We start from the raw sequence: 20,886 nt of genomic DNA, 5'->3' as shown, positions 1-20,886 counted from the left end.
ATAGGGACAAAGATTACTAAAGGTGGTTATGCTGAACATATACAAGACACTAATTAGACCTCTGGAATATTGCCACACTACAAATGAAGGATGTGACACATTGTAGAGAATGCAGAAGAGGTTTACAAGAATGGTTCCAGGAGCAGTTATGAGGATAGATTGGAGGGGTTCATATAGTTCAAGGCGATTTGATATAAATGTTTTAAATCATAAAGGATCAAGAGGGCACATTTAAAGTGATTTTCAAAACATGCAAATGTGATGGGGGAAAAATTTCAGTGGCAGGGGTCTGGAATGCAGTACCTGGAAGGGTGGTAGAGGCAACTCCAATTGAGGCATTCAAGCGGTCATTCGATGACTATTTGACTAGAAAGACTGCAAAGGCATGAGGAAAAAGACAGGGGAATGACATTAAGTAATGCTATCATTTGGAGACCCAGTGTAGACACAATGGGCCAAATAGCCTCCTTCTGTGCAGTGGAGTCCAGAACCAGGGGTAGAGTCTAAGGATACCGAGTAAACTATTTAAGGCTGAAGTGGGGAGAAATGCCTTCACTCAGTGGTGAGCTTGTGGAAAAAATTCTCTACCACAGAAAGTCAGAGGCCAAAACTGTGGAAAATCTCAGGTCTGACAGCATCTGAGAGAGAAAATAGGAGTTAACATTTGAAATCTGGATGGCTCATGGAGCCCTATCCTCTCTCCACAGATGGTGTCAGATCTGCTGAGATTTTCCAGAATTTTGTTTTTATTTCAGATTCCAGCATCTGCAGTATTTTGCTTTCATCTCAGGAGGCCAAATGTTTATGAATTATATCTAACTCTTGGGGCTAAGGGATCAACGGGTAAGGGGGGGTTTGAAAAAGGAGCAAGGTCAGTTACTGACCTGGGTAATCAGCCATGATCATAACGAATGGCAAAGCACCAAATAGCCTACTCTTGTTCTTATTTTCTATGCTTCTGTGCAACAATATTAGCACGAAAACTTCAAATACATTAATTGAATGGAGGTGGTGAAACATCAGTGGCTTGATGGTGGCAACCGATAGAATATGGGCAGCATAAATTTGGTACAAACCAAGTTCATGTAGGCTGGAAGATGGGATGTGGTCAAGTGTTTCAGAATGATAAGATGTGCTTGATGTGTTTTGGCAGATGTAAAGGCTGAATGTTTAGAGGTGGCCTTTATTATGGTGAAGTAGTCAATAATTCAACTCTTTCAGATGAAACAGAGGTCGCAGACAGCTAATTTGAGTATCAGTTGGCTACAAATTCTACATTAGTAAAGGAAAAAAGATTAATACATTCAGTTTCTGTTTTGGTAACAATCTTTGGCTCTTAAAGAACCAAGATGAAGGACACCAAAGGAAGTGACATTCTGTGCAATTTGCAAATCATTAAAACCTCAGCGTATATCATAAATTGGTCTCAAAAAATGGACTAAACATTAGTGTCTCCAGCTCATCTAATGTCATTGATGGGGGTTTAAAATCAAGCAGTTGTATTAAGCATCTTGAGAATTTTTACATTTGCACAGCACTTTTTAAAAATGTTATTTTGCAGCTTTATTCCACCATTGCTGTAAACGCTAGGAGACAAGGTCTTATCTCCTTGAGAGGAGACAAAGGTCAGCTTCACATCACTAAACATTCTGCAGCAATTGTGGCATTTATGGTTCCAAAAGATTACATCACTTCTGAAGTAGATTTACACCAAGCATCTGCTCCAAACCAAGTTTGTTTTTAAAAACAATGTTTCATTTCATATAATGCACTTTGCTTCTGCACTGAAGCTTCAAAACAATAGTGAACTGCATTTGAGGTGTCCATGATTTTATCAATTATTTGTTCAACAAGTAAACAAAATGCCTCCAACAAAACGTTAATTTACAATTCACTCATTATGACAAGTAATCAGCTTAGTATTGGTTACAAAAGGTCCCTGTTTTCTTGACAGTTTCTCTTACTGGGATATTATTCCTGTTATAACCAAAATGTTGTTTTCTTTTAAAGAACTCCCAAAAGCTTGTGACATAGTCAGCTAAGACACCACCACCTCCGCCCCCTCCCCAACCCGATTTTAATTAGCATTGCCCCATCATAAAGTTAACATGTTACTTCTGCTAGATAGAACAATTGCTTGAAATTCTCATTACTAGACCAAAATCTTAATACACTACTGGTTAAATTCTGCACTACTGTGCATTAAATGTAGTTCAGTAACCAATTACAATATACAAATGTAGGATTCTTCATCTATTGCCTCCTCCACAAAAAAATTGAGTCATCTTTCACCAATAAGATTAGTTCCCTACACGGCTATCCTGTTTGAATTAATTCACTCCCCCTCACCCCCAAACTCCTCCTGCCCACCCAGACTTAAATTGCAGAATTCCTTTCCTCCCCCTCAGTTTGTAGTTATTGACTTAAATTACCTTCTATTCTTTAACTTTAGTGGTGCCCTACAAAATGGGCACCACTTGGTGTTTAAAGCAGATGGATGAAGTCAAGTGACAAAACGTTTCATCAATCAAGATCCATCAGCACCAGCTGCTTATGTTATAAATAAGCAACACATTTTGCAACTAAGTTTAAAAAAAAATTGTGCTGTTTGCAAATTTCTGCCTTACCCTCGATACATAAACAATATGGCCGTTTCCAGATGAACCCACCTAGTTATTAAATAGCTGAAGGGGATAAAAGGTAGACATGAGATTAAGGCCATTATTGTTAAGAGGACAAATCACAGTTAGTTGAGCAGAAAGACCAATATCATATGATTACAAGAAAGAATTATATTATTCAGTTTATCAAGTTTACAAGAGGGAGAAATAAATGGAATTCAGTCTATCAAGTTTTTCTCCACATGACAGGTCTAAGCCCCCAATTTGCTTCTGATAATTAAAGGACCTTCACAATAAACAGCAAATTTAGAACTAAAGATTTATTGTTTACATTTCTCCATCTTTGAAGGTCACTAGTGCAACCTTGTCTCACTGATAACACCCACAGAATTAAAGAATAGTTACAGCACACGAAACAGCCATCTCTCTGAAAGAGCAATCTCCTACCATTTCCCCATAGCCACCACCACCCCCTCCCTGCCTGGCAAAGTTTCTCAGATAATCATCCAATTCAATGTGGAAAGCCATGGTTGAATCCACCTCCTATGCTTTTAGGCAATGATTTAGGACCAAGACTGGAGTCGGGAAACAATGGGTTCAAGTTCCATTCCAAGGCTTGAGCATAAAATATAGATTGAAACATCAGTGCACTACTGAAGGAATACAGCACTCAGGTAAAAAGTTAAAGTTTAATACATCAAATCAAGACTATCCACCTATTCAGATGCAAGTTAAATATTCCACAGTATTGAAGGCCCACAGGGGGGGTGGCTGGTTTCCTTCACAACCAGCAAAAAAGCAGATCAATTGGGGCGTTTTTGGGATTGTGTGTTAAATAACTGCCATTATTCTGCATAATGATGATCAAACCTCAATAAATGCATTCTTTAAATATCCCAAATCTGTACAGAATCAAAGAAAAGGTGCCACAAGCCCCCACTTTTTAGATTCTTCTGTTCCATGTGATCATGGGAGTACACATCAAATCCAAGTTTTGTAAAAAAAAAGATTTGCTGAGAGAAAATAGCAAGAACTCTCCCAGAAAGATGGATCATTCAGTAAGAAAATGGTGCAAGTATGATATTGGGACATTATTCTAGGCAATTTGCTGATCTGCCAGAGCTTCCACCTTAAAAGCTGCAAGGCAGGTATGGGTGGTCAGGACCTGGGCAAATGTAACATTGTTCTCTTTCCTTAATGGGAGGTTTGATGTCAAGTACATTTGTGCTATAGGATAGGACACAGTAACAATGAATGGAGGCAAGATGTAGTTTGATCTGAAGTATATATGTGCTATGGGAAGGACACTGAATGGAGGCGATATGTAGCACCATCAGATGCACGATTTGTTCAAGTTTGTTCGCAAGCTCAATTGAAAATTCACACAATTACATACTCCTTTCAAATAATGAAAAAATGCCTGGAGTGAACAGGTTACAAATGACTTGGATTAAAAGTTCACTCTTGCATTCCTTACATTGTTGCAGCCCTTTTGCCTTTCAGAATTTTAGCATGTCAAGAACACATAGCTACTCACAGCTTTCTGCATCCAGTTAGCCAAGCTCTGCCCACTCTTAGTACCAAGACTACCAGCATGCCAACAAACCTGTCAGTCTTTGCAACCCCTACAGATTTATGATGGAACGCAATTAAAGTGCTAGTTTCCAGCAAACATGGCATTCAAGAGAAAAAGCAGCTCGTTTGATCCAACAAAGCCGACCTCAGTGAAAAAAGGTTTTATTGTTTGCCATTAATGCTGAGTGCAAGCTTTCAAGATAGCTGGTCAGCATGCTTAATCTATGATGTGTAACATTACTTTATCCCAGCAGGTAAGATGATGGGATGTTATAATTAGTGTTAGTAACCTCAGATGTGTGGTTTTGGTTGGCATGAGGAAATAGAATCACGATTCTCAATTATCCATTCGACTGGTAGAGTGCAAAAGGAAAATTTGTTTTGTTTGGATTCAGTGGAGCACAAAGATTGCTGATTCCTGCAAGCATCAGCTGGTGGAGCCCCACACTGGCAGAGGCCCTAATTGAAAGTTGCCAAAATCCTTATGAATACCCAGTGAACTATATTTCCCCCCCAAACTCATTTCTCCTGCTACAAGCCTCAGCAAATGCAAGTTTGCTTTAGGGTGCCACCCAGCACCTTGCAATTGGAGTCAGTACCCCAGCACTCAACTTGAATATTTATAACAGTATGCCTGCACATGGTGCCATTTCCAGCTCGGTGATTATTTCAATCAAAATACCAGTCAACAGGCTAAAAAAGTTAATGACTTTCAGTTTTGAAAGCTTCATACCAAGTAATGCAATTAATTGACTTCATCTTTTAAGCCCATGTGGACAAACAAAAATGCCTGATAAAGTCAAGAACTAGTAATAGCAATGTGTATAAAATCTGAAACGAGGACCTCTTAAAAAGGATTAACCCAAGGGAATGAATTATTCACCATCAGAATTTTTGATCCCTTTGCACAATGTTTTTCGTTTCTAAGAGAAAAATTGAAGTTCTTCTCCTTAGCTCTGGGGACACATGTGGCCGAGAACTCTGCTGCAAGTAGCTCACTTCCTGACCACCCAAAGCATCTACAAAGCACAAGGCAGCAGCGAGACAGAATATATTCCACTTGTCTCGATGGGTGCAGCTGCAATACCAAGAAGCTTGATACCATCAAGGACGAAGCTGCATGCTTGATTAGCACCTCATCCACCACAAACAAACGTTCAACCCCCCACCTCCACCACAGATGTAGTGGTAGCTGTGTTGTACCATGTACAGCATGACATTAGCAATTGAGACTAGCTTCGGGGTTTAAAACAAAAAGGGCAGCATGGACAAGTTGGGCTGAAGGGCCTGTTTCCATGCTGTAAACCTCTGACTAACTCAACAAGGCTTTTTTCAATTACATCTTTCAAATCCATAACCCCTACCATCTAAAAAGATGGAGGGTAGACAATGCCATCTACAAGTTTCCCTTCAAGTCACTAGGTACTTACTGCATTTCTTCATTTTCCTCAGGTTCAGTTGAAAGGTTTGGGATCCGAAACACCAATGCAGTTACTTGCACCACAGTTGCCAGATCTGCAACATTTGTTTTTATTTCAGGTTTCTAGCATCTGGAGTAATTTTTTTTAAACTGACATTGTTGATTAGAAAGCAGTTGAGGAAAACGTTTTTCACTGTGATAGACTCTAAACCAGTACCCACCACCTAGAGAAAGCTGTACTAGTGTTGTTAAGATACTTCAGTTGCCAAAACTACCCTCAGTAACTGAAAGGTGCACCCTGATCAAATACTGTAGTAAATGTATGCTGTCCAAGGTTACAAATTATTTGTTCTTTCAGCACTCTTTAAACCTACATCATTCAGGGTTCTCAGCAAATTTCAGACCTTTGTCTGACAGCTAAAGACATTAGCTTCCAACCCAGTCCCACTATAAAGTGAGCAGCATAGAAACTATCCCCTCGCACACAAGAGGTAAATACAGCTAGACTTGCATGCCATCAAATCACATAAAACACTGACCCTTAGAGTGGATGATTGCTGCTCTGTACAGATTCAGTTGTCAGCCTGTCTAACAGTCTGGCTGATAAACAGAGTTCCCCAACCCATGATAGGAATGGTGGTCAGCATTCCTGCTCTTGATAACAAGCTGGTGATTCCTGTTGAACAAGCATGGATGTTGATTTAAGGAAAGACTAGAGGCAGTTACAATGCTTACGAACAAATAGACGTTCAACAAAACTGACGCCAGGGTAGGAGGAAGGAAAGGTGAGGACACGGAACTCAAACAATGTTTCTGAATATTATGAGATCACATTGTGAGCAACAAGCAGAGTTTACTTAAGTGGTTTCACTTCATGGGAGTGTTTGGGACCTTACACATGAAGGGAAGAGGTAAAAGGATAGTCACTGCATTTCCTATTCTTGCATGGAAAGGTATTGAGAAATAAAAGGAGAGTTTTGGGGAAAAGAGAAGTTTCTTCAATTCTTTCACAGGATGTGGGCATTGTGTAGGGCAACATTTCTTTTGCCCCATCCCCAATTAAGAACATAACATAAGAAATAGGAGCAGGAGTAGGCCATCTAGCCCCTTGAGCCTGCCCTGCCATTCAATAAGATTATGGCTGATCTGAAGTGGATCAGTTCCACTTACCCACCTGATCCCCATAACCCCTAATTCCCTTACCAATCAGGAATCCATCTATCCGTGATTTAAACATATTCAACGAGGTAGCCTCCACCACTTCAGTGGGCAGAGAATTCCAGAGATTCACCACCCTCTGAGAGAAGAAGTTCCTCCTCAACTCTGTCCTAAACTGACCCCCCTTTATTTTGAGGCTGTGCCCTCTAGTTCTAGTTTCCTTTCTAAGTGGAAAGAATCTCTCCATCTCTACCCGATCCAGCCCCTTCATTATCTTATAGGTCTCTATAAGATCCCCCCTCAGCCTTCTAAATTCCAACGAGTACAAACCCAATCTGCTCAGTCTGTCCTAGAGAAGCTGGAGGAGAGTTGACTTCTTGAACCACTGCAGTCCTTGCGCTGAATCTTTACCCACAATGCAGATAAGGATAGAGTTCAAGGATGTTTATGCATCAATAGTGAAGGAACAGGGATAGAGTTTGTCAGGACAGTGTGTAGCTTGAGGGGGACCAGGGTGTTGTGGGCAACAGTCCCTTCAGAATTCTAAAGAGGAGTGTAGGTGAAGATGTGTTTGGCATGGCAGATGATAATCCATTGAATATAGGAGGAAGGTGGGGTAAAAGGTGAGAACAAGCTCCACCTTATGACTGTGAGGGAGGGTAAGGGCAGAAGTGTATGCAATAGATCAGCCATGGAAGGCCCTTTCAACCATGCTTCCTGTTTGAGGGTGGGTGAAAAGGGAGCAAGGTTGAAACTGGGAACAAGTCAAGAGAGCTTAGTTCACGGCAAGAGCAAGTAGCACCAATACATTAATTCAATGTACCAAAAGAGAGAAAAAGGAGTGATCCAAGCAGGGCTTAAAATAGGAATTTTCCATATATCCAATGAAAGAGCAGGCAGCATCACCTCTTATTTGGAAGAATTGAGTAGAGCTGCAGGGGATGTACGCAATCCAAGAACAAATTCTGCCAGGCACTGGAGAGCGATAGTGGATAGGGACTGGTTGTACCTCTGTTCAAGAAATGAGAAGAACGCTTTTAGTCTGTCCTGAAACAGGCAAATGGAGGGGCTGGGGGATTGGACATCCATGGTGAAGAGAAGACAGTTCAGGCTGTCAAAGTAAAATAGTACACACAGTAAGAAGTCTCACAACACCAGGTTAAAGTCCAACAGATTTATTTGGTAGCAAATACCATAAGCTTTCTTTAACCTGGTGTTGAGAGACTTCTTACTGTGTTTACCCCAGTCCAATGCCGACATCTCCACATCAAAGTAAAATAGGGCATTGGACAAGTCACGGATGAAGGTAGGAAGAGACTGGACAAGGAGGAATATTAAAAAAGTCAGGATAGGAAGAATTAAAGTCAGTGAGGCAGGAACAGGCCAAGACAGAGGGAGAGCAGTCCAACTATTGGATTTTGAGGAGGTAGAAACATACTGTTCATGTTTGGGAAATGTGAATGGAAGATCTCCAGGCGAGATAGTTATTGACAGTCCTGGATACAAGTGTGAATTTTAATAATGGGCTCATGGTCCATGGGCAGGTAGGAGGAAGCATGAAAGACTTGGCTGAATACCAGCATCTGCAGCATTTTGCTTTTATTACATTAGAGTTGGCATTCAACCTCTTTAGAGGCTAGTGAGAACCATGGCACCAGTCTGGTCAGCAAGTTTGATGAGGGTTAAGGATTGGACTGAGACAGAATGCTACAAGGTCAGAGGAAGACAGATTGGAGTGAACAAGGGAGTAGTACCACACCAGCAATGCTCAATAAAGGGTCTAGATGGGGCAAGAGGAGAGAATACTGGACAGGGGGTAAAATTCCTGACCAGAGAAATGGGGGTGTGGAGATGGAAGAGGAGCTCAGGTCATGCTGAGCAATTCAACAAGGTAAGGAGATGAAGTGGAGGCCTTTACCAGACGACAGATCTTAGAGCAAAGATTATCACTGATTATGTCGGAAAGGGCAAGATTTGGAGGAACAGGATTGGAGGGAAGGGGAGGAAAGGTCTGAGGGGTGTTGGCAACCATTAATCGGTGAAGCTTGCAACCCTTCACATTTGGAAGGAAGGCAAAAAGCTTTTGTTCAAGCACTGAATGAGGCAAAGGCGGAAATGAAACTGGATCAGGACAGCTTTGAGACAGCTGCTGAAGAGAGATCAAATGTATAAATGCAAATGCATCTTAGGATGCAGCGAGAATGACAGTTTGAGGAATTCTGAATGTTTAAGACATCTGTAAATCAATGACAGATCTGAAATGCAAAGAATGGAAGTTCAGTTGGTATCCCAAGTGGAATAAATTGGAGACGGCAATGCGGCATGGAAGTGGGCTTTTGTAAATACTTGATCAAATAGGAGAAGGGAAATAGAAAATAGTATTTTGCTTGTGTTTGTAAACAGTTTCCTATTAGTGGCCAAGCAAGGTACATGGCAAAGAAAAAACACTAAACGAGGAGACTATGCAAATGATCAGCACTGGCAGGTTGACAAGAATAATTTGTCAAAATTGCTTTCACAGGAAAGCAAATCACTCATTTGACACAGAAAAGCAAGCAGCTACAATCAGAGTGAAGAAAGCTACTCTGGATACCTGCAAGCAATTTTAACATTACTTTTGTAGAATGTGGAAAACGTATCCTCTACTGCCAGCAATGTAATAGTATTGAAGTAGTAACAAATGCAAAACATTAAAAAGCAAAGTGATAAACAGACATTTCAAAATCTGTAAAGTTTGTTGAGGAACCAATTAAACAATTTAAAACTTTTGTTTATTTTGTACAGTTCAACTTGTCTGCTACAAAGTGTGTATTACAGGATACAAAACACCTGTCTTTGTAAAGCAACACATCATTCATGTGATGACCCTGTTACCAGTTAAATATTCATGACTTACTGATAACTTTCTCCAATAACTAACGCAAGTGGTAAAGGCAGCATGTAGCTGAATCGTGAAACTCAGATTTGACACCTAGTCTTTGCTGACCAAAATTCTCTAGCTCAACAATGACGAGTACTAAATTAACTCAGCATCTCAGAGCCAGTGAAAGTAATGATGGCAGCATGTTCACCAACTACCAACTAGAAGCCTGTCCTAGGAAATGCATAGATGTACACATCAGACCAACTTGACTATAAAAATTTACTCCCATGGTTAAAAAAAGCCTGCCATCACCATCCAATTCCATTTTGCTCAAGAGTTAAGATTGGGCCTTTCAGGTGTTAAGGCTCAAACATGTAGTAGCAGCAACTAGCACATCTGGAAAAGCAGCCTAATAATGCAGCCAGAACTTTCAGGAACAAACCATCATGGAGAGGAAACTCAAAATGGAATGCTCAGCAGTTTAAAATAGATTACATCCAAATCCTCTTAAAAATAGTAACAATCTTTCAATTTTTACATTTGGGTGTGTCACAGATGCAAAGCTATCATTTATATGCTAAATATAGAGCCCACACCAACAAGCTGTTGGGATGGAGGGGCAAGTTTGTTTGTACGTATCTCACATCTGCAGTTTCTTTTCCAAATTTCAGTTTGGCAGAGAAAATAAGACTGTTTGTTTGAAAATGTTTTGTCCCAGATGGATGGTACAGCTACAAGGTTACAAATACTGAATGTTCTTTAAGTTCTCTTCTCTATAAAAGAGGCTGGTGGGAGTGAATGGAGTAAATGGATACAATCTGCCCCAATATTCATGATCAAAACAATTAAGAACCAAGAGCTCAATTTGAATATTTTTTCCTCTACCTCGTGAATAAATTATCTATTCAGCCATCATACAACATGTATTTATATAGCGCATTTAATAAATAAGCACTTCACAGGGAGTGTTACAAAGCAAAATGTGACAATGTGTCATAAGGCAATTGGCCAAAAAATTTAGTTTTAATGAGCGTCTTAAAAAAAGAATGAGGGAGAAAATGTAGAGAAATTATAGGGAGGGAATTCAAGTGCTTAGGGCCTAGGCAGCTGAAGGTGTGACAATCAACGGTGGAGCAATGAAAATAAGGGGTGTTCAAGAGGCCAGAATTAAATGAGCACGGATATTGGGAGGATTGTGGGGTTAGAGCGGATTCCAGAGATAGGAGTGAGGCCTTGGAAGGATTTGAAAGGAGAATGAGATCCGACATTGGGGATTAGGGCTTGACATGGGCAAGGAGACATAGCAGTGTGATAATTTCAGGCTTACAGCTGATCAGGAGTACATTGAATATTCAAGAGGAACAAGCATGCCTGAGAATTTAGCAACAAAAGACAAGGGCTGAGTCGGGTGATGTCAATGGTAGACATCAGCAGTCTTAGTTTGGGGAGTTCATCTCAGGGTCAAATATGACACCAATGTTACGTACAGTCACCATGGAGTGGGGTGAATCAATAGTTAAACATTGGCCTCAGTCTTACCCATGTTTAGTTGGAGGAAATTTTTGCTCAGCCAGTAATGGAGAGAAGACACGCAGCCTGATAATTTAGCAACAATGGAGGAGTCAAGAGGGAAGAAGTAGAGCTGGGTGACATCAGCATGATTGCATTTTTGGATGATGTCACCAAGGAGCAGCAGGCAGATGAGAACTTGCAAGGGGTCCAAGGATAGATCCTTAGGGACAGCAAAGTTAATGGTGCAGATACAGAAAGAGAAGCCACTGAAAATGATATTCTGACTACAATTTAGATTAAAAGATTTAACAGGTGAGTGCAATCCCACCCAGTTGGAGGAACAGGATGTGACCAACCATGTTAGAGACTGCTGACAGGTAGAGAAGGGATGGTTTACTTTGTCAGTTAGAAGTCATTTGTTACTTTGATAAGAGCAGCTTTGGTGGCCAGATAAAGACCAGCTTGGAAGCACTGGCTATGGACTCAAGAGGAAGGTCAGATTGGAGATGGGTGATAGTTTACAGGGGCTTGCATAAAAAGGGAATCCAACTGTGTTGCTGAAGTCTTCAAGCTCCAAGTACAAGACTGTTCATGTAAAGGTGTGTTTAGTGTGAAGGAGCAGTGCTCCAAAAGCTAAATGGCATTTGCTACCAAATAAACCTGTTGGGCTTTAACCTGGTGTTGGTAAAACTCTTACTATGATTACCCCAGTCCAACGCCGGCATGTAAATCATCCCAGGCTTGACGAAATAATTTTTTAGAAGGAATGTCAGCCATCCCCAAGTGAACTTCAATTAAAATCACAATGTGATGACTATTCATGAGTCAACATTTTCACAAGAGTCTTTTGTACTGAGGTTCCTCCGGAGGCTCATTCAAAAAAAATGCACTGTCTGACTTGGTACTGAGCCAGGTTCAAACCTACATCAGCTAATTTTAGCCATTGGAAATGCATATTGACACTCAACATCAAGGCATACGCAAGAATGGTCTCTTGGGTGAGGCACCAGACATTATCTATATAACTACACCCACTAAGAACACAGTTCCTGTCAAACAAAATGAGACCCATTAATTAAAAGGGACATGAATACAATGTGGGGGTGACAGTAGCAATCAATGTCGTCAGTAGGGCACAAGGGCAGTGACAGAGATAGCAAACAAATATCAGATTGGAAGAGGCTCACAACAGCCAGCTCTTACAAGGAATCAGCGCACTGCAACTTTGCCATTCAGGATTGTCACGGAGACAAAAACAGAATTGAATTCAAATGCAGACAGCACCACAGCAGAAATTGAATGCCAACTTCCAGCTATGGAATAACTCTTTTTCCCTTGCCGCCGCCACCACCACCCAGATTTTTTAAGTTTACAACCAGAAAACTAAACGACATCTAAAGTTTTGAAATTTAAATTACTGCTGTTTAATTCGAGTTATCAATGAATATCCACCAGAATTGCCATTGACCTTTTTTCCTAGCAATGAAATCATGGTGATTAGATGCACCTACAAATTGAAAAGGGAGGCCTGATTATAAAAACTTGCATGACTTCAAATTCGTCCTTGACCTTATTTAGTAGGAAATTCAGAAGTTGACGGTTTTGACTCTTTTAATAAAATAGAGTGGGTGTTTTAGGAGAAACTGCAGCTTCGAAGCGAGACTTGCCTAAACCAGCTTGCCGAGGGAGGGGAGGCGAGCAGAGGGGTGAATGATTAAGCAGAGTTAAAAACTGTTTGAAAAAAAAACAGGCCATTGTCCTCAAGCTGCGGCCCTTCCAGCTCAGAGCAGCAGCTAAACTGCCAAATAAGGTTCTTCCATTGCCCGCTAGATTACTTTGAGGAAAGAATCCCTTACATGACGCATTGCAGGAAGTTTTGAGTCACTTTAGTTCCGTTAGAAATTGGAAAGCATCCAAATAAAGTAATTAAAGGAGGTTTATTTTTAATATAATTAAAAGGTAGGACCAGATAGCAGGCAACACGGGCAAAAACAAAGTGCCCCTCCTTGATTGAAAAAATTCGAGTTTGCCCTGATGCAAATGAACAACCGTTACCAATCGAGTCAGTTTTTGTTTCCAAAAACAAACTTGGTGAGTAGTTTGGGCGAAGTTACAAAGTAACAGGACAGTTCAGTGCTGCCGAGATTGGCAAAGAGCCCAGCCATTGACCGAGTACACTAAAGGCAAAGTGGCTCAGTCAGGGGCTGGCAGTCAGTGTGCTGGACACCACACAGCCAACTCAAAATCAGCTTCATGGGGTCAATGTGCTGGGCACCACACAGCCGACTCAAATCCATCTTTCTAACAGTCAAGGGCTGGGCAAACAGCCAACTCAAACCCATCCTCAGTGCGTTAGGCACCACCAACCCCAGTCAGGAGGAACTGGGACGGAAACTGAAGTTTCAATATAGTTACGCAGAGGGCGGGGGAAAAGAGGCGGCGGCGAAAGAAATTTTTTTTTCCAATAAAACCAAAGCTCAGTTGAAGAAACAAAAGCAGATATACTCCCAACCCCCGGTTATAAGTGCCATTTTCAAAACTCCAATCACACAGGGATTGAATCATACAGGATTACACCGCCTTTATGCACATTCTGAGGTTAGATGTCTGCTTACCGTTTTCGGCATTTTGTTTTCTCCTCTACTTTTAACTGAAACGATGGTGAAATGACCAGTTGTTTCCCCCTCTCCCCGAATTGCCGGCTTCTCTTTTAGAACCAGACGCTTTTCCTGCCCATCGGCTTCAGAATGGAAAAATCAGTACAACAAACGCGCTTTTCAGAGCGGCCGGATAATGAAAAGGAGCCTTGAACTAATATTCTCAGCACGCTGCTAATCGTCTCCACTTGTGCTCAGCGCTGGAACCACAAGCCCAACTTCCTGCTAACGGAACTTCAATGTCTGAATCTGACACCACACCCAGGAAAACGTTCACATTTTAAGTGATGAGGAAACAGACCCCGCCTCGCAATGTTGTAATAAATGGACTTCTGGGTTACAGCAGTTTTTTTCTGTACAAAAGTGGACAAAACATGTCTAACTCATGCATGAAACGTTTTCTTACTTTATATTTGACTTTAGCAAATTCTCATCTGAAGATGAATAAAATATAGTTGATCTTGTATCAATTAACACGTTAATGGGAAACTGGGAGGCATTTGTTGAGGAGCAGGCTGGGATTTCTTCAAAGTATCAATGGTCCTTTTTTTCCCCAATGAATTGGAGAAGGAACTTAATATTCCTTGTAGTTGGGCATTAGCAGTCGGTGTAGTACATGAAAATGTTCACCCATAAACTGTGGATGAATCGAACTAAATACAGCAAATGGCCTTCACTCTCTGTGGACCCTCACAAATGCTTGCAATCTGTTTCTAAGACTTCAGTGGGCACAAACTTGGCGGGCTGAATGGCCCCCTTCTGTTCTGTAACCGTTCTACCACTGTCAGATTTACAAACAAAATTTGCGGAACAGCCATGTTAATGTTGGCATAGTGACCACTTAACTCTGTCATGTAATTTAAATTTTGATTAAAATTTATTTTGCTGGCTATCTCACCTCATGCCCTCTGTGAGCTCATCTTGTCCATGAGACTTTCTGCCTGCTCTCTGGATCATAGTCCTACCCAAATTCCCTTCCTGGTTCCCAAATTAGCTAATATTGTTAATGTTTCTGTCTCATTAGATACTGTTCCTCTGCCACCAAACCACACCACCCTCCTCCAATGCCTCCCACTGCCTCCCTCATCCTTGGAGTTGTCAACCTTAAGGAATTGGCCTGGAGTCTCCAGGAATTGAAAATCAATCTTGAGGACGTTGCTGTGTGCAACCCTGGAGAAATGTCATCGGGAAGTAAACATTTCTCTCGACCAGATATAAAAATATTGAAAATGGGACAGAGGGTTGTTTGGCTGACACTCGAGCATTATCCAATTGGGTAATGAGTCATTTTACTTTCTAATTGGTGCTGTAAGGCAGTGTGTTACAAGGATGGATGTGTTGGCCAACAAATGGGGAAATATGAAGCCATCAGGCGGGAGATTAGAGGCGTTGATTGGAAGGAGGTATTCTCGAGGAAAAGTACCGAAGTAAGGTGGCAGATTTTCAAGGAATGTTTGTCGAGAGTTCTGAATGACAACGTTCCGATGAGACAGGGAGGTTTTGGTAGGTTATGGGAACCGTGGTGCACGAAGCTGTGCTGAACCTAGTCAAAAAGAAAAGGAAAGCGTACAAAAGGTTCAGAGAGCTAGGCGCTGATAGGGATCTAGATGAGTATACGGTTTGTAGGAAGGGACTTAAGAAGGAAATTAGGAGAGCCAGAAGCGGTCACGAGAAGGACTTGGCAGGTAAGATTAAGGAGAACCCTAAGGCGTTCTATAAATATGTAAAGAGTAAAAGGATGAGATGCGAAGGTATAGGACCTATAAAATGTGAAGGTGAGAAAGTCTGTACAGAACCGGAAGAAATAGCAGAGGTGCTTAACGAATACTTTACCTCGGTATTCACGGTGGAAAAAGGCCTGGGTGGTTGTACTACAGGATTGCGGCGGACTGAAAAGATTGAGTTTGTGGACATTAAGAAAGAGGATGTGTTGGAAATTTTGAATAGCATCAGGATAGATAAGTCACCGGGACTGGATGGGATGTACCCCAGGTTACTGTGGGAGGCGAGGGAAGAGATTGCAGAGCCTCTGGCGATGATCTTTGCGTCGTCGATGGAGACGGGAGAGGTTCCGGAGGATTGGAGGATTGCGGATGTGGTTCCTATATTCAAGAAAGGGAATAGGGATAGCCCAGGAAATTACCGACCGGTGAGTCTAACCTCAGTGGTTGGTAAGTTGATGGAGAAGATCCTGAGGGACAGGATTTATGAACATTTAGAGAGGTTTAATATGCTCAAAAGTAGTCAGCACGGCTTTGTCAAAGGCAAATCGTGCCTTACAAGCCTGGTGGAGTTCTTTGAAAATGTGACTAAACACATTGACGAAGGAAAAGCGGTAGATGTGGTTTACATGGACTTCAGCAAGGTGTTCAGTAAGGTCCCCCATGCAAGACTTCTCAAGAAAGTGAGAGGGCATGGGATCCAAGGGGCTGTTGCCTTGTGGATCCAGAACTGGCTTGCCTGCAGAAGACAGAGAGTGGTTGTAGATGAATCTTTTTCTGAATGGAGGTTGGTCACCAGTGGGGTGCCCCAGGGATCTGTTTTGGGACCCTTGCTGTTTGTCATCTTCATAAATGACCTGGATGAGGAAGTGGAGGGATGGGTTGGCAAGTTTGCCGACGACACGAAGGTTGGTGGGGTTGTGGATGGTTTGGAGGGATGTCAGAAGCTGCAGAGTGACATAGATAGGATGCAAGACTGGACGGAGAAGTGGCAGATGGACTTCAACCCGGATAAATGTGTAGTGGTCCATTTTGGCAGGTCGAATGGAATGAAGGAGTATAATATCAGGGGTAAGACTCTTAGCAGTATAGAGGATCAGAAGGACCTTGGGGTCCGGGTCCATAATTCTCTTAAATCAGCCTCGCAGGTGGAGGACGTGGTTAAGAAGGCATATGGTGTGCTGGCCTTCATCAATCGAGGGATTGAGTTTAGGAGCCGGGGGATAATGATGCAGCTTTATAAGACCCTTGTCAGACCCCACCTGGAGTACTGTGCCCAGTTCTGGTCGCCTCATTACAGAAAGGATGTGGAAGCCATAGAAAGGGTGCAGAGGAGATTTGCAAGGATGTTGCCTGGATTGGGTGGCATGCCTTATGAGGATAGGTTGAGGGAGCTCGGTCTTTTCTCCTTGGAGAGACGAAGGATGAGAGGTGACCTGATAGAGGTTTACAAGATGTTGAGAGGTATAGATCGGGTGGATTTTCAGAGGCTTTTTCCCAGGGCTGAAATGGTTGCTACGAGAGGACACAGGTTTAATGTGCTGGGGAGTAGGTACAGAGGAGATGTCAGGGGTAAGTTTTTCACTCAGAGGGTGGTGGGTGAGTGGAATCGGCTGCCATCAGTGGTGGTGGAGGCAAACTCGATAGGGTCTTTTAAGAGACTTCTGGATGAGTACATGGAGCTTAATAGGATTGAGGGTTATAGGTAAGTCTATTTATAAGCCTAGGTAGGTAGGGACACGACCGGCGCAACTTGTGGGCCGAAGGGCCTGTTTGTGCTGTAGTTTTTCTACGTTCTATGTTCTAAATGGCTGGATGATGGAGCAAGTCATGTGATGAAGCCTCTGGCATATATTTAATCACAGTTGGCAACCCTGGCTGTCCTTCCAAAACACTACCTCATTTCCAACATCCATTTCCTGCCCAAAGCCCTTGAACATGTTGTAGCCTCTGAAATCCATGCCCATTTTTCTCAGAATCCAGGATTGAATATTTCTAATAAGGTTTCTGGCCCAGTTATGGTGCCGAAAAAACTCTTATCAAAGTCATAGTTCCTATGTGACTATGATAGTGGTAAACTATTCCTCACCTCATTCTTGAGCAGTTTGTAGCCTTTGCTACTGTTGAACACACCATTTTCCTTTCTGAGGTTAAAGCAGAATGTTCTTAATGTTCCTGTCATATTTAACCCTGAGGTGAGTTTCTGACACCTATCCATGCCATCAGTCAGACTGCCTATTTCCTCCTCCGTAACTGATTCTGTCCCTGCCTCAGCTTATCTGCTGCTAAAACCCTCTTCCATCTCTTTGTTGCCTCTAGAATGACTATTCCGATGCAATGCTGGCAGACCTCCCATCACACATCCTCATAAACCTGAGATCATCCAAAACTCTGCTGTCCATGTTCTAACTCGCACTCAGTCCCATTCACCTCTCACCCTGAGCTTGCTTATATTGGCTCAAATACATCCATGGTCACGACCTTCCCTATCTCTGTAACCTCCTCCAGCACCCTCTGAGATATTTGGGCTTCTCTAAATCTGGCCTCCAGTACATCCCCAATTTTAATTGTTCCACTATTGCTGAGGCCATTAGCTCTGATTTTCCTCTCTAGATCTCTCCTATCTCTACTCCTCATGCCTTCTTTTAGGCATGCCTTAAAACTTACCTCTTTGACCAAGATTTTGGTCACCTGCCCTAACATATCCTTATACGGCTCAATGTCAATTTTGTTCAATAATCTTCATGTAAAGGCGCTGACATATGTTGTTGTTAGCTGATGGTATTTTATTTCCAACTGATAACAATAGTCACCAGCAATTTTATAAAGCAAAAGACTCCAATTCAATGTCATTGGAGATTGTCAAACCTTCTTTGCCAGAAGTCTTTCAGACTGCCTCTGATGGCTGAATGTGCTTTTGCCTCAGATTCCATCATTTAGAATCTGATCTTTCAACACACACATTGAAACTAGTTATGTGTGCTCTCCAATAATGGCCTATCCAAAACTTTCCTTCATTTAAAAAAAATGCGGCAAATGGCAAAGTCGAAGGTGACTTTTATGCCCAATCCCTGTGAAGTGGATTCTCAGATCAAGAGCCTATGAATTACCATTGACCAGAAGTTGAACTGGACCAGCCATATAAATACTGTGGTGACAAGAGCAGGTCAGAGTTGGGAATTCGGAGGTCCTGACTCCCCCAAAGCCTGGCCACAATCTACAAGGCACAAGTCACTGGTATGATGGAATACTCTCTACTTGTCTGGATGAATGCGGCTTCAACAACATTAAGAAACTCAACATCATCCAAAACAAAGCAGCCCACTTGGTGAGCAACCAGCCTAAACATTCACTCTCTCCACCACTGACATCCATCAGCAGGTACTCTGAGGGAGAATTTAGCATGGCAAATGTACCTAGCCAGCACGTCTTTCGGACTGTGGGAAGAAACCGGAGAACCCAGAGGAAACCCAAGCAGACATGGTGAGAACGTGTAGACACTGCACAGACAGTGACCCAAGCTAGGAATCGAAACCGGGTCCCCGGTGCTGTGATGCAGCAGTGCTAACCACTGTGCCACTGTGCCACCCATGCAGTCCTGAAATGAGCCATTGGCATAAAGCCTGGCTGTTACTTTCAGAGCCATAGGCATAGGGTGACCTTGCAGTCTATATGACGCCAACTCCGGCATCACCTGCATAGGTCGTCCACTATCCTACTGGATAGGCGCAGCCTTCTCTGACACTGGATCTCCATCATTTGGGCGTATGATGCTCTCCTCTGGTACTCTCATAGCTGGTAGCATCTCTTCCAAGTCTTCCCCATTGAGGCGTCAACCCATGTAAATCAGTGGGCCCTGCCACCTCCTCCTCTGCAGGGCAGGGTGCAGCCACACATTAATGTCATTTCTTTTGGTCCACTGCTAGCAATAGCACTGCCAGCTCAAATGAGTCCATGGTCCTCCCAGTCCATAAACTAAAAGGAAGAAAACAGAAATGTGAGCATCGAGGAACATTGTCAACGCCCTGATCTATTGCTCTATCAAGACATGGGACATCCATCCATGTACATTCCCCTAGGTGAACACCTTTCCAGTCAGTTTCACTCCCTACTTTCTCATGCAATGGCTCCAACTGGGCATCTACCTTGGATAGCCTTAGTGGCCCACTGAATCCCACAAGTGTGAGGACTGAGGACACATGAGTGCGTTGACTTGACCAGTACGCTGACTTCCCAGGGCTATGAAACACTGTCACCAATCTTGTCGTGTAAGGGCTGACTGCTGAGCTCTGTAACCACTGCCCCTTGCACTGGAGGCTAAATCTGCGTCACCTCTCCACTATGAAGAGATGAATGTAAGCCATGGGGTTCAATGCTTGAGGGCTTAGTGACCGGATCATACATTACGATACTGACTAAATATGTATAATTGACTCATTAAGGAAAGGTAAGGGATGTGATTAGGGAAGTGGTTTTCCTCTGTGGCAGGTGAGCCTCCTTCTTGAGCTGCCAGCTGCCCATGGATTTCATGACCAGTGGCATAGCTCATCCACACAGCTCATGTCCTGAAGCTATATTTTGCAGCCTGAGGGTGGGGATCAATGTGACAGCACTCATCGTCCCCTCTGTGTCCGGGACCTCTTGCCCTCATGGAGTTAATCACCACCCCATGTCACAGTGCCTCTCACTGCCCATGCAGAGTGGAGTTTAATTGAACCCCACCTGGGGACCACACGGTTGCCTCCTTTGTTGATCCTGTGAATTTACTCACTCCCATTCACTTCCAGCTGCCACTCCAAAAAGGCTATCCCTCCGAAGAAACATAGACACCAGCAAGCAGGACCACACCAATCGCCAGACTCTTTGGAGACCTAGACGTCCACAATAATGAAGGCTGCTAAGGGCCTGCTAGCAGCAAATCTGTCTGCACCCCTCAACACCCCACCCCCCACCACAGCCCCGAAAATGACTTAGCTGGTTCCTCATGTCCTCTCCAGTGCCCCCTCTCCATTTGACTCCCTAGTAGGTAATGGCAACCTGAGTGTTCACCTCCGATATCTCCTTCAGGGGTCAGGTCACCAGATTCCCGTTTACAGAGCTATTATTCATGCTGGCGTGGAATGAATATTCAGAGTCCTGGCAGAATGGCTCACTAATGACATGATAATGTATTTAAATGAGATTCCCGACCTTCCTGGGCAGGAACCTCATTACATCATAGGTGAGGGGTGCAAAAAATCGGGAAACAAGTTCTTACCGGCGAGAATCTCATTTCCCGTGTCGCCATTTATGTTGATGGCTAAAGCAGGCTCAAAATTCCACCCAGGTGTTCCGACTCTGATCAGAAGTTTTGGACCAG

General features: G+C 42.8%; 1 protein-coding gene across 1 annotated transcript in view; it reads right to left on the bottom strand.

Annotated features, from left to right (window-relative positions):
* Window positions 1-14,051, bottom strand: part of msna (moesin a) — a 77,882-nt gene extending 63,831 nt beyond the window's left edge. The window contains exon 1 of the mRNA XM_078211376.1: window positions 13,765-14,051. Coding sequence (XP_078067502.1) covers window positions 13,765-13,776 — 12 coding nt within the window. The 5' untranslated portion in view covers window positions 13,777-14,051. The remainder of the gene's footprint in view (window positions 1-13,764) is intronic.
* Between the last annotated feature and the right edge of the window lie 6,835 nt (window positions 14,052-20,886).

Source organism: Mustelus asterias, chromosome 4 (genome assembly GCF_964213995.1).
Source record: "Mustelus asterias chromosome 4, sMusAst1.hap1.1, whole genome shotgun sequence".
Taxonomy (NCBI): domain Eukaryota; kingdom Metazoa; phylum Chordata; class Chondrichthyes; order Carcharhiniformes; family Triakidae; genus Mustelus; species Mustelus asterias.
The sequence above is the reverse complement of the archived record's forward strand: the minus strand, read 5'-3'. Positions and strand labels throughout refer to the sequence as shown.